The sequence below is a fragment of the Carcharhinus amblyrhynchos genome, chromosome 2 (assembly GCF_965287045.1).
Source record: "Carcharhinus amblyrhynchos chromosome 2, sCarAmb.v2.hapA, whole genome shotgun sequence".
Classification (NCBI taxonomy): Eukaryota; Metazoa; Chordata; class Chondrichthyes; order Carcharhiniformes; family Carcharhinidae; genus Carcharhinus; species Carcharhinus amblyrhynchos.
This window is the reverse complement of record NC_137325.1, coordinates 68,444,463-68,457,391: the sequence shown is the minus strand read 5'-3', so window position 1 is coordinate 68,457,391 and position 12,929 is coordinate 68,444,463. Positions and strand designations below refer to the sequence as shown.

General features: G+C 43.1%; 1 protein-coding gene across 2 annotated transcripts in view; it reads left to right on the top strand.

Annotated features, from left to right (window-relative positions):
• Positions 1-12,929, top strand: part of LOC145355275 (histone deacetylase 9-like) — a 781,248-nt gene that overhangs the window by 510,024 nt on the left and 258,295 nt on the right. The window contains exon 11 of one of the 2 annotated variants that reach the window (XM_080207173.1): positions 9,220-9,354. In XM_080207173.1, the coding sequence (XP_080063299.1) occupies positions 9,220-9,354 (135 nt within the window). Of the gene's footprint in view, positions 1-9,216; positions 9,355-12,929 lie in introns of both variants that reach the window. The other variant, XM_080207182.1, reaches the window with a different exon arrangement.

The following is a 12,929-nucleotide window of genomic DNA, read 5'->3' as shown; positions in this document are numbered from 1 at the left end:
ATGGCTGCAATGCCTTGGAGAATTTATGTATTTCTCAGTATGTCATTGTGTATGCCCATTAATTCTTCTACAATAAAAATAGGCTGAAAATTTGCAGCAGATCAGACAGCATCAGTGAGGAGAAACAGATTTAGCGTTTCATCCGAACTGAATTCTGTGTGTATTAAGTTTATTTATTAGTGTCACAAGTTGGCTTACATTTACACTGCAACAAAGTTACTGTGAAAATACCCTCGTTGCCACACTCTGGCGCCTATTCAGGTACACTCAGGGAGAATTTAGCATGGCTAATGCACCTAACCAGCACATCTTTTGGAATGCGGGAGAAGACCAAAGCACCCAGAAGGAACCCACACAACATGGGGAGAATGTGTGGACTCTGCACAGCCAGTGACCTGAGCCAGAATTGAACACAGATCACTGGTGTTATGAGGTAGCAGTGCTAGTCACTGTGCCACAATGCCACCCATTTAATCCCAGACTTACATGATTGAAAGCTTACTTTTTTCTCCCATTTCAATGACATTTTCACCACTTTATGACTTCTGTCCAAGTAATGTACTATACACCAAAGCCAGTTTGTTCCAGGTTTTATCAAAATCGGGACAAAATTCCAGCAAAACTAGTTGATGCAGAATTATCTATTCAACAACAAAACGGTTGATGTAATTTACTCAAGTTTCCCAGTTTGCGCTTTGCAAGGCTCAAGATAAATGATGAAAATTTAAGCAAGTGGAAAGCCATATTTAAATTTCTCACGTAACGCATGAACATGAGCATTTAAAAACTTTCACGAAGAGTTACACTTCTGAGTGGGCTAAAAGCATTTGGCAATAATAAACAGTTATTAAAGCATCTGGTTATCTCTTACAACTTTTTCTATAATTAGAAACTAAAAGCCCAGGGAAAAGCGAATAAGAATCTGTACTTCCCAATCTGTGGTTCCCAAAGCACATTATCAAAAGTCAGTCATTTGACCAAAAATATCTGAGCACATAGAAAATGGTATGCATGCCTGGGAGGGATTTGCAGGCTGTACCTGATTTGGGGTTCCACCATTGTTTGTTTGTTTGTGTATTTCTTTTTCAGATTATCAACCAGAGTTCCCCAGACACCACCTATTTACAAATAAATTGAGGAGAAAATTGATTGCATAATATATCCTCGCAACCTCCATTTAGTTGGTCTTGCCTGCTTACCTTTGCCTTAATATAGCGGCACTGAAGTTCTATGGGGTATTTGCACTGGCTGGAATATGGTTGTAACATGCAATATGATATCATGCCATCCCTGAGCATCAGAACAGAGTCTCTTTAACACTGTGGTTGACCTTTATGAATCTGCACTCTAGGAGTGCATTTTTTTAAAACCTGTCCTGACTAATTTAAATTCTTATTGTGCCCCATAAATATCCTGTGCAACAGCAACAATGTAAACTTGTTTAGTCTGGCTATTTTGCTGGAATGAAGATACCCACGTCAAGATATTGATTTAAGGATCCGATATCAATACAAGCCAGAAATGCTTGTTTCTTAATCATGCATTTAGTGCAGAGATTCAATGATGATTGAAGTTTTTACAAGATTAGGCTTTGAGACATCTCAACTGCCATGTATACTGGGGCCTTATTTCCTGGGTGCTAAGGATTATTTGGTAGGTTCTGGAAGTTTTGCCCAATCCTTACCCCAGATTTTCTGTCCCTTACTATTGCCAGGTGAAGCTTTATTAGTCACTATTTACAAAGGCACGGATGAATTAAGAGTCAGCACAGATTTCTTAGGAGGAGATTGATTCTATCTGACTAGGTTGAATGCTTTTTTTGAGGAGGTGAATGTGTGATTAAAGATTTTGCATAAGACACAAGTCGTTGCGTGACAGAGATTGAGGATGAAAGCTGTAGACTGAAAGAAGTTGCAATATGTGATTAGGTTAATAACTGATAAAGAGATAGTAAAAATGCTGGCTGCACTTAAAGTCAAGTCACTAGGACCAGATGGGATGAATCTGAAGATGCTGAGGGAAGTAAAAGTTCACAATGTTGAGGTCCTGGCATAATCTTCTAATCCTCAATAGAAATGGAGGACTGGAGCATTACAAATATTACATCCTTAAGTTATATGAGAAAATACCTTTTAAACAGTCATAGAGTCAAATGGCCCTTCGGCCTAACTTGTCCATGCTGCACTTTTTTTAAACCCCTCAGCTAATCCCAACTGCCTGCATTTGGCGCATATCTCTCTATACCCATCTTACCCATGTAACTGTCTAAATGCTTGTTAAAAGACAAAATTGTACCCGCCTCTACTACGACCTCTGGCAGGTCGTTTGAGACACTCAGCACCCTCTGTGTGAAAAAATTGCCTATCTGGACATTTTTGTATCTCTCCCCTCTCGCCTTAAACCTAGGCCCTCTAGTTTTGGACTCCCCTACCTTCGGGAAAAGATATTGACCATTTAACTGATCTACGCTCCTCATTATTTTATGTACCTCTATAAGATTACCTCTATAAGATATACCTCTATAAGACCACAGCCTTCTACGCTCCAGGGGAAAAAGTTCCCAGTCTGCCCAGCCTCTTCTTGTAACTCAAACTATCAAGTCCTGGTAGCATCCTAGTAAATGTTTCCTGCACTCATTCTAGTTTAATAATATTCTTTCTATAATAGGGTGACCAGATCTGTACACAGTACTCTAGTGAGTGATTAAATCTGGAATTCATTGCCTGATAATGTGGTGAAAGCAAATTCAAACATATGTGGGGTTAAGGGGATAGAACATAAGAACATAACAAATAGGAGTAGGAGTAGGCCATCTAGCCCTTCGAGCCTGCCCCGCCATTCAATAAGATTATGGCTGGTTTGACGTGGCTCAGTTCCACTTTCCCGCCCTCTTCCCATAACCCTTAATCCCCTTGCCTATCAAAAACCTATCTACCCACGTCGTAAATATATTTAGCAAGGGAGCCTCCACCACTTCAAAGGGCAGAGAATTCCAGAGATTCACCACCCTTTGAGTGAAGAAGTTCCTCCTCAACTCTGCTCTAAACCGCACCCCTCCCCTTTATCTTGAGGCTGTGCCCTCTAGTCCTACTGTCCTTTCTGAGCGGGAAGAGCCTCTCCACCTCTATCCTATCCATCCCATTCATCATCTTATATGTCTCAATGAGATCTCCCCTCATTCTTCTAAACTCTAACGAGTACAAGCCTAGTTTATTCAGCCTCTCCTCATAGTTGAACCCCCTCAACTCTGGTATCAGCCTAGTAAACCTTCTCTGCACTCCCTCCAAGGCCAAAATATCCTTGTGCAAGTGTGGCGACCAAAACTGCACACAGTACTCCAGCTGCGGCCTCACCAGTGCCCTGTATGGTTGCAGCAAGACCTCCCTACTTTTATATTCAATCCCCCTCGCTATGAAGGCCAGCATCCCATTTGCCTTCCTGACCACCTGCTGCACCTACAGCTGGGTTTTTGCGACTCATGCACAAAGACCCCAAGGTCCCTCTGCACCGTCGCATGCTGTAGCTTTTTGCCATGTACGTAATAGTCCTTCCTACCATTATTCCTACCAAAGTGGACAACTTCACACTTGCCAACATTGTATTCCATTTGCCAGTTCCTGGCCCATTCGCCCAGCCTATCTAGATCCTTCTGCAGACTTTCCACACCCTCCGCACAATTTGCTGTTCCACCAATCTTGGTGTCATCAGCAAATTTCGACACCATACACTCGGTTCCCTCCTCCAGATCATCTATATAAATGCTAAATAGCTGAGGCCCCAGCACCGACCCCTGGGGCACTCCACTAGTCACCAACCGCCAATCCGAAAAGCACCCATTGACCCCCACCCTCTGCCTCCTATTTGACAGCCAATCCCCTATCCACGCTAACACCCTACCCCCAACTCCATGCCCCCTAACCTTCTGTAATAACCTCTTGTGCGGCACCTTATCAAACACCTTCTGAAAATCAAGAAACACCACATCCACCGGCTCTCCTCTATCCACCGCCCTAGACACATCCTCATAGAACTCCAATAAATTCATCAGACACGACTTCCCCTTAACGAAACTGTGCTGCGTCTGCTCTATCAAACAATTCTCCTCAAGATGCCTCGCTATTTTCTCTTTGATCATGGATTCTGACATTTTACCTACAACAGACATTAAACTAACCGGCCTATAATTCCCTGCCTTTTGCCTGCCACCCTTCTTAAACAACGGTGTAACATTAGCTGTTTTCCAATCTTCTGGCACTTCCCCGGAATCCAGTGATGTTTGAAAAATAATCATCAAGGCATCCACTATCACCTCCGCCATTTCTTTCAGAACCCTTGGATGCATTCCATCAGGTCCTGGGGACTTGTCCACAATCAGTCCCTCCAGTCTGTCGAGCACTGCCTCTCTAGTAACAATAATGTCATTCAGGCCCTCCACTCCTACCATCTTTCCATCGCTAACAGCCGGATGGGTGGGATTATGTTCGCGCAGAGGATAAGGATAAACCAGCATCTCCAGGCCAGGCAGTTTAACCTACGTGGTGGGAAATCATAATCCTCAACAAAATTAACAATCACTTGGACAAATGTGGATTAATTGAGGAAATTCAGCGTGATTTTGTTTAGCTAACTTTGAAATAGCAGAAAGGGTTGATGAGAGTAATGCAGTTGATGTGGTGTGCATGGAGTTTCAAAAGGTGCTTGATATAGTGCCATTCAATAGGCTTGTCAGAAAAGCTGAACTCATAGGATAAAAGGGATGGTGAATTTGAGGTTGGCTGAGTGACAGAATAGAGATGAACAGTTGTTTTTCAGGCTACAGGAAGATATCAATGATCTGACCAGATGGGCCGAAAAATAGCAAATGCAATTCAATCTGGGGACATGTACAGTAATGCATTTAGGGAAGACAAACAAGACAAGGAACATACAGTAAATAGCAGAATGCTGAGAAGTGTAGAGAAAGATCTTGGTATGCATGTCCACAGCTCAACAGGAAGATAATGTGGTTAAGAAATCATAGGGAATGTTTGCTTTTATTCATTTACAAGGGGCTCTATGAGAACTGTATAAACAATAGAATCATAGAATGGTTACCATTTAGATGAAGACCATTCAGCCCATTGTGTCTGTGCTAACTTGGCACAAGGGCAGCTCTGTTCTCCCTCCTCCCTGTCTTTTCCCCGAGTCCCTGATTTTTTTTTTCAGGTGATTATTCAATTCTCTTTTGAATGTCATAGAATCATAGAGCCCCTACAGTGCAGAAGGAGGCCATTCAGCCCATCAAATCTGCATTGCCACAATCCCACCCAAGTCCTAGCCCGTTAACCTCATGACATCCTCGAACAATATGTTACAGAACCTACGAGGGAGCAAGCTATCTTGGATCTGGTCCTGTGCAATGAGACAGGTAAAATTAATGATCTCCTTGTGAGGGATCCTCTTGGAATGAGTGGTCACAATATGGTTGAATTTCTAATACAGATGGAGGGTGAGAAAGTAGTGTACTCTGCTTGAACAAGGAGGAGTACAATAGGATGACGGCAGAGTTGGCTAATGTAGATTGGGAACACAGACTAATTGGTGGGACATTTGAGGAACAGTGGAGGATTTTTAAGGAGATTGTTCTCAGTACTCAGCAAAAATATATTCCAGTGAAAACAAAGGAATGTAAAAAAAGGGATAACCAGCCATGGATAACTAAGGAAATAAAGGAGAATATCAAATTAAAAGCCAATGCATACAGAGTGGCCAAAATTAGTGGGGAACTAGAAGATTGGGAAAGCTTTAAAAAACAGCAAAGAACTACTAAGAAAGCAATAAAGAAAGGAAAGATAGATTACGAAAGTAAACTAGCACAAACTATAAAAACTGATAGTAAAAGCTTCTACAAATATATAAAATGGAAAAGAGTGGCTAAAGTGAATGTTGGTCCCTTAGAAGATGAGAAGGGGGATTTAACATAAGAAATAGGAGCAGGAGCAGGCCATCCGGCCCCTCGAGCCTGCCCCGCCATTCAATAAGATCATGGCTGATCTGTCATGGCTCAGTTCCACTTTCCCGCCCTCTCCCCATAACCCTTAATCCCCTCTCTTATCAAAAACCCATCAACCCGCTTCTTAAAAATATTTAGCGAGGCAGCCTCCACCACTTCAACGGGCAGAGAATTCCAGATATTCACCACCCTTTGAGTGAAGAAGTTCCTCCTCAACTCCGTTCTAAACCGCCCCCTCTTTATCTTGAGGCTGTGCCCCCTAGTCCTACTGTCTTTTTTGAGCGGGAGGAAATGGCCAAGGACTTAAACAAAGTTTGTGGATGACACAAAGGTGAGTGGGAAAACAAATTGCATGGAGGACATAGAAAGCCTACAGAGAGATTTGGGTTGGCTAAGTGAGTGGGCAAGGATCTGGCAGATGGAGTATAACATTGGTAAGTGTGAGGTTATCCACTTCGGAAGGAATAATAGTAAAATGGACTATTATTTAAATGGTGAAAAATTACAAGTTGCCACTGTGCAGAGGGACCTAGGGGTCCTTGTGCATGAATCACAAAAACTCAGTCTGCAGTGCAGCAGGTGATCAAGAAGGCAAATGGAATGTTGGCCTTTATCGGGAGCGGGATGGAGTATAAAAGCAGGGAGGTCTTGCTGCAATTGTACAAGGTACTGGTGAGGCCACACCTAGAGTACTGTGTACAACTTTGGTCCCTTTATTTAGGAAAAGATATATTAGCTTTGGAGGGGCTACAGAAAAGGTTCACCAGGTTGATTCTGGAGATGAGGGGGTTAGCTTATGAGGAGAGATTGAGTGGACTGGGCCTGTACTTATTGGAGTTTAGAAGGTTGAGAGGAAATCTTATAGAGACATATAAGATAATGAAGGGGCTAGATAGGATAGAGGTTGAGAACTTCTTTCCACTTAGAAAGGAAACTAGAACTAGGGGGCATAGCCTCAAAATATGGGGAAGTCAATTTAGAACAGAGTTGAGGGGGAACTTCTTCTCCCAGAGGGTAGTGAATCTTTGGAATTCTCTGCCCATTGAAGCAGTAGAGGCTACCTCGTTAAATGTGTTTGAGTCACAGATAGATTTTTGATCAATAAGGGAATTAAGGGTTGTGGGGAGCAGGCGGGTAAGTGGAACTGAACCACTATCAGATCAGCCATGATCCAATTGAATGGCAGAGCAGGCTTGAGGGGCTAGATGGCCTACTCCTATTTCTTATGTTCTTATGACATGATTGAATTTGCTTCCACCACACTATCAGGCGATGAATTCCAGATTTAACCACTCATTATTTAAAATGTTTTTCTCATGTAACTTTTGGTTTTCTTGTCAGTCATCACACGAACATTGAAGCATAGGAGCAGTCGCCATTCAGCCCATTGAGACTGCTCTACCATTCAATACTACCATGACTTATCATCCACTTCAGTACCTTTTTTCCACACTCTTTCTGTTTTCTGCCTGTTAACCAATCCTTAAACCATTCTTATAAATCTTTTCTGCACTCTTTCTCTAATGCTTTCATATGCTTCCACTGGTACTCAGATTTGGCTGTAATACTCCAGCTGAGGCCAAACCAGTTTTTCATAAAATTTCACTAACTTCCTTTCTTTTGTACTCTCTCTATTTATAAAGCCATGGATTCTGTATGCTTTATTACTGTTTTCTCAACTTGGCCTGCCACCATCAACCTTCATATACCTCCAAGTCTTTCTGTCCTATAATCATACGGTACAGAAGGAGGCCATTCTGCCCCTCAAGCCTGCACACAATAATCCCATCAGGCCCTATTCCAGTAACCCCATGTATTTACCCTGTTAATCCCTTGACACTAAAGGGCAATTGAATGTGGCCAATCAGCTAACCTTCACATCTTTGAACTGTGGGAGGAAACCGAAGCACCCAGAGGGAACCCATGCAGACACAGGGAGAATGTGCAAACTCCACACAGTGACCTGAGGCCGGACTTGACTCTGAGTTTCTGGCACTGTGAGGCAGCAGTGCTAACCGCTGTACCCCCATGCCACACATGCCTGTGACCATCCATTTCACCAGCCTGTCTATTTCCTCTTGAAATCTATCACTATCCTCCTCACTGTTTACAACACTTCCAAGTTCTGTGTCATTTTAAAATCATGCCCTGTATATACATGTCTAGGCCATTGATATAGATCAAGAAAAACTGTGATCTTTGTACTGACCCCTGGGGACCACCATTACATACCTTCCTCCTGTCCAAAAAACAACTGTTCGCTAGTACACGCTGTTCTCTGTCACTCAGCCAACTTTGAATCCACCCTGCCACTGTTTCTTATTCGGTGGGCTTTAACTTTGCTGACAAGTCTGTTAGACTAGCAAGAGTACAGCATTGACTTCCAGTCAGCACATTACAGGAAGAATGTGATCAGACTATGGGGTCCTGATGAGGTTTATGAAGATGTTGCCAGCAATTGAGAGTTTTGGCTGGGGTTATTTTCTCTGGAGGCTGAGGGGACATTTAATTGAAGTGTCTAAAGTGATGAGGGGCCTAGAATAATTGGATATGGAGGACCAATTTCCCTTAGCAGAGAAGTCAATAACCAGGAATTAAAATTATTGGCAAAAGGATTAGAGGGGAGTTGAGGATAATTTATTTTTCACCCAGCGGGGGTTAAGAACCCACTGCCTAAGATGGCAGAAGCAGAAACCCTCGTCACATTTTAAAATACGTGGATATGCCTCTGAAGTACTGTCACCTACAAAGTCACTAACCAAGGGTTGGAAAACGAAATTAAACTGGATAGCTCTTTTTTGGTCATCACAGGTACAATGGGCTAAATGGCCTTGTCCTGTGCTTAACTGTTCTACGTTTCTCTGCTCAATGCCCAGGTAAAAAAATCAAAAATCCATCCTGAAGAATCTACATTTAAAATAATTGGACAATTTTATTTTAATATGCATTTGGTGCCTTGTAATCTGTCCATCATATGAACCTGTTCTGTTGTTCTCAAGTCTTACTGGCATTCCCTTCTTGGTAAATGATATAGCTCCTGTAAAAACAGCTTGAAAGCAATTGCATTGGAAACAAGATGGTCAGCATCTGGATTCCGAACACTATGATCTCCCATTCCACTGGATCACCATTGTATGCCTTAAACCAAGTCTTAAACAAAATCAAGTTTAAATACCGAGGAATGTATATGATGAGTCAATTCTGACAGTTCTTCTTCTTATCAGCAGTTGCTGCCACATCACAGGATTCTGAATTGGAACGGATCAATGAATGCACTAAATCTCTACACGTCACCATCTTTACCCAACATTACTCTGGGTCTCCCAGCTCCAGCTGCCTCATCTGCTTCCTCCCACATAAACGTATGTAATAATTATAGGCCAAAGGATTACTTAATCTCTCTAATCTGTAACGTTGGTTGAAGTACATAAATAATCCTATATGACCCGCAGCAGTGTGGCCAGCCATTATAGTCCTGTTATCATACTTTAAACAAAAATTTCAGCTCTGGTATGAGGCCACAGAGTAATGGGATCCATGCCAGTGGTTCCACACACATCTGAGATCTTAATCTCAGTTGGAAGAATTACCAAGTGGAGACCAGGTGCTTGCCCACAGGGCTTGAGAGAGAATAATTCCTGGGCTGGTGTCATGGCTGATTCAAAGAAAACCATTGGAGGCCTGGGAACAGACTTGCTCTTTAAATTGAACAACTTGTATTAGAAATAATCCAGGGAATGAGATCTTTTTTTAACAAAATGTATTTTTAGCTCCTCCACTGCACAGACAAATTTCCAAAGTATTTTGGACTCAGTGAGACTCCTGAGATGAATAAAGAATTGTTCAGATAACGGAAGTGATATTCTTCTTTATAGCACCTACTCAGTTCCCAGATACAGTTATGAGGAAGTATGGTGAGGCCTTCACCAATGGCACAATCCTAAAATTTCCTGGTGCTCAAAGGGCATCCTACTGGACTAGATGCAGTGTCATGATGGTCAGCAAGAAAACATTTCTATCCTCTTAGCTCTCTTATCTGCTGCTTTGTCAATTTTGATCTGCACCCCAAGGACTAGAGTGATCCTGGTGGGGGGGGGTGCTGCAGGTTGAAGACAAGCAACCAAAAGTGATCTTACAACTAATTTCCATAGATCCATAGAACCATAGAAAATTACAGCTCAGAAACAGGCCTTTTGGCCCCTTCTTGTCTGTGCCAAATCATTTTTTGCCTAGTCCCACTGACCTGCACTTGGACTATATCCCTCCACACCCCTCTCATCCATGTACCCATCCAAGTTTTTCTTAAATGTTAAAAGTAACCCCACATTTACCACTTTATCTGGCAGCTCATTCCACACTCTCACCACTGTCTGCATGAAGAAGCCCCCCGCTAATATTCCCTTTAAACTTTTCTCCTTTCACCCTTAACCCATGCCCCTAGAAACCCCTAGGGTTTTTTTTTCTCCCCTAGCCTCAGTGGAAAAAGCTGCTTGCATTCACTCTATTTATACCCATCAAAATCTTATACACCTCTATCAAATCTCCCCTCATTCTTCTACGCTCCAGGGAATAAAGTCCTAACCTATTTAATCTCTCTCTGTAACTCAGCTTCTCAAGTCCTGGCAACACCCTCGTGAACCTTCTCTGCACTCTTTCAACCTTATTTACATCCTTCCTGTAACTAGGTGACCAAAACTGTACACAATATTCTAAATTTGGCCTCACCAATGCCTTATATAACCTTACCATAACATTCCAATTTTTATACTCGATACTCCGATTTATAGAGGCTAATTTCCTTAGCTGTGCTTTCAGCCGCTCTACAGTTTTCTGTCTGCTTTCTGATGCTATGGCACACGAGGCAGGAACCTGCCCTGGAAGTACATACAGGCCAGTCAAAATAACCAGGGCAGGAAATTTAAATTTTCCTACCTTGGACAGGTATAGAATACTTCATGAATGTTGTGGCTATGAGACGTCCAGCAAGGAAGTGAATATTGAAAATTTTCCCTGGTTTCTTTTTCTACATCTTTATGCTATTTATTTTTCTCCCTTGGTCCAATCAGAAATTCCATCTTCCATTTCCAATCCTCTTACACTGATCTAATACATGTAACAACAAAATCAAATCAAAGGGTGAATATCAGGAATAAAAATAGATAATGCTGGAAACACCCAGCAGGTCAGCAACATCTGTGGAGAGAAATACAGTTAACATTTCAGGTCAATGACCCCCTCATCAGAATTAAGGAAAGATAGCAAAGTAATAGGCTTTGAACAAATGAAAGGAAGGAGGAGGAGGGAAGACCAAAGAGGAAAGTCTGTGATGGGGTCACAGGACAGGAGAGATTAAATGACAAATCTTTAATGGTGCTAAAGCAAAAAAAGGAGCGGTAATGGGTGTAATAAAGAAACAAAAGCTATGTCCAGTTCAGGTGAATGGGCCCAAACACTGACTGGAAAATTTCAGTCAATGTGTGGGTTCCCCACTAAAGTAGTCATGATGTAGATATGCCGGCGTTGGACTGGGGTAAATACAGTAAAAAGTCTGACAACACCAGGTTTAAGTCCAACCGATTTATTTGATAGTAAACTCACTAGCTTTCAAGGTTTCCCTCTTCATCAGGTTGGACTTAAACCTGGTGTTGTCAGACTTTTTACTGTGTTTCCCCACCAAAGCCAGAACACAACCAAGTAAAGGAGGTGGTATCCTGGGAGTGGGATGTCCACTTTGGGACATGGAAATGATCAGACTCCAAAGATTTCATAAAATTAGTGGGATCGGTTCTCCCAAAAAAACTCTAAGTGCCAAATTCACGTAAAAACTGGAGTAACTCCAGCTAGTTTTTTAGTGGGATTTTCAGAATGAATCCCCAACACTCTGTGCATTACAGAGTGCCTCAGGGAAATTCACACAGAAAATCCAGGTGTGGGGCCTATTCTCTCTGGAAAGACCAGCAGCATCGTGCTCAGCGGGCCTCTGCACATGCATCCATCTGTCAGAGCAGAGACCTGTGCATGTACAGTAACCCCGTACTGTTGGCTTTCCGATGCCCCTCCAAGCCACCAACCTCTTGTCGCTGAGCTGCTGGATGTCTCCGGGCCAGCCCCGATCTTTCTGAGCCCATCCCCGACTCTGCCCCCCAGCAGGCCCCCAACCCTGATGGCAAGCCCCAATCAACCCCTTCCCTCCCCCTGCCACCCATCCTGACTACAGAGTGGCAGCGGGACCCCCGCCCCCTTCAGCAGTGTCCTGGTGCCCCTTGGGCACTGCCAGGGTGTCAAGCTGTCAGTGCTCAAGGGGCATCACCCATTACCCCGAACCTCCTGGGCGCCCTCATGGCCTCTGTTCCCTCCAGCGGGGTTGACTGCCAGTTCCTTGTTAGTGGGGAGTTGTTGTAAACCCCACTGGAGTGAGCCACACCTAGCGAGGGTGGGAGCGGTGGGGGAAACTGAGTAGCTAGTGGTCCTGGAGACTTCAGTCAATTTCAATATTTCAATCAGCTCTGCACTGATTTCTGGTGCAGAGCTGACGAAGCCAGAAATCATGGCCCCGGAGACACACTAAATGATGCTCAAGCAGAACAGCAGGCTTGGAGAATCACCCCCAACATTTCTTGCAGTGTTTAGTGCAGCTCCTTGGAAAGGAGCTGCTGAAGGCTGCAGATTCCCTATATTCCCTCCTATCCCATCATGGCTGTGAGATTGCATCTGTAGTTTCCCAGGATGTGTGTAGTGCACAAGATGTGCCTGCATTGACCTGGACATCAATTGCCTTAGTGCAATGAGATAAAGTCACACTATTTTCCATATTCCAGTCAGCATAGGAGATTACCAAATGGTGTTGATCTGATCCAATTGCTGAGACTACAGCCCAGGAATTTTCAGGCTCTCTGTTAAATAGAAATACTTTTGACTTTTCAGTATAAATCACTGA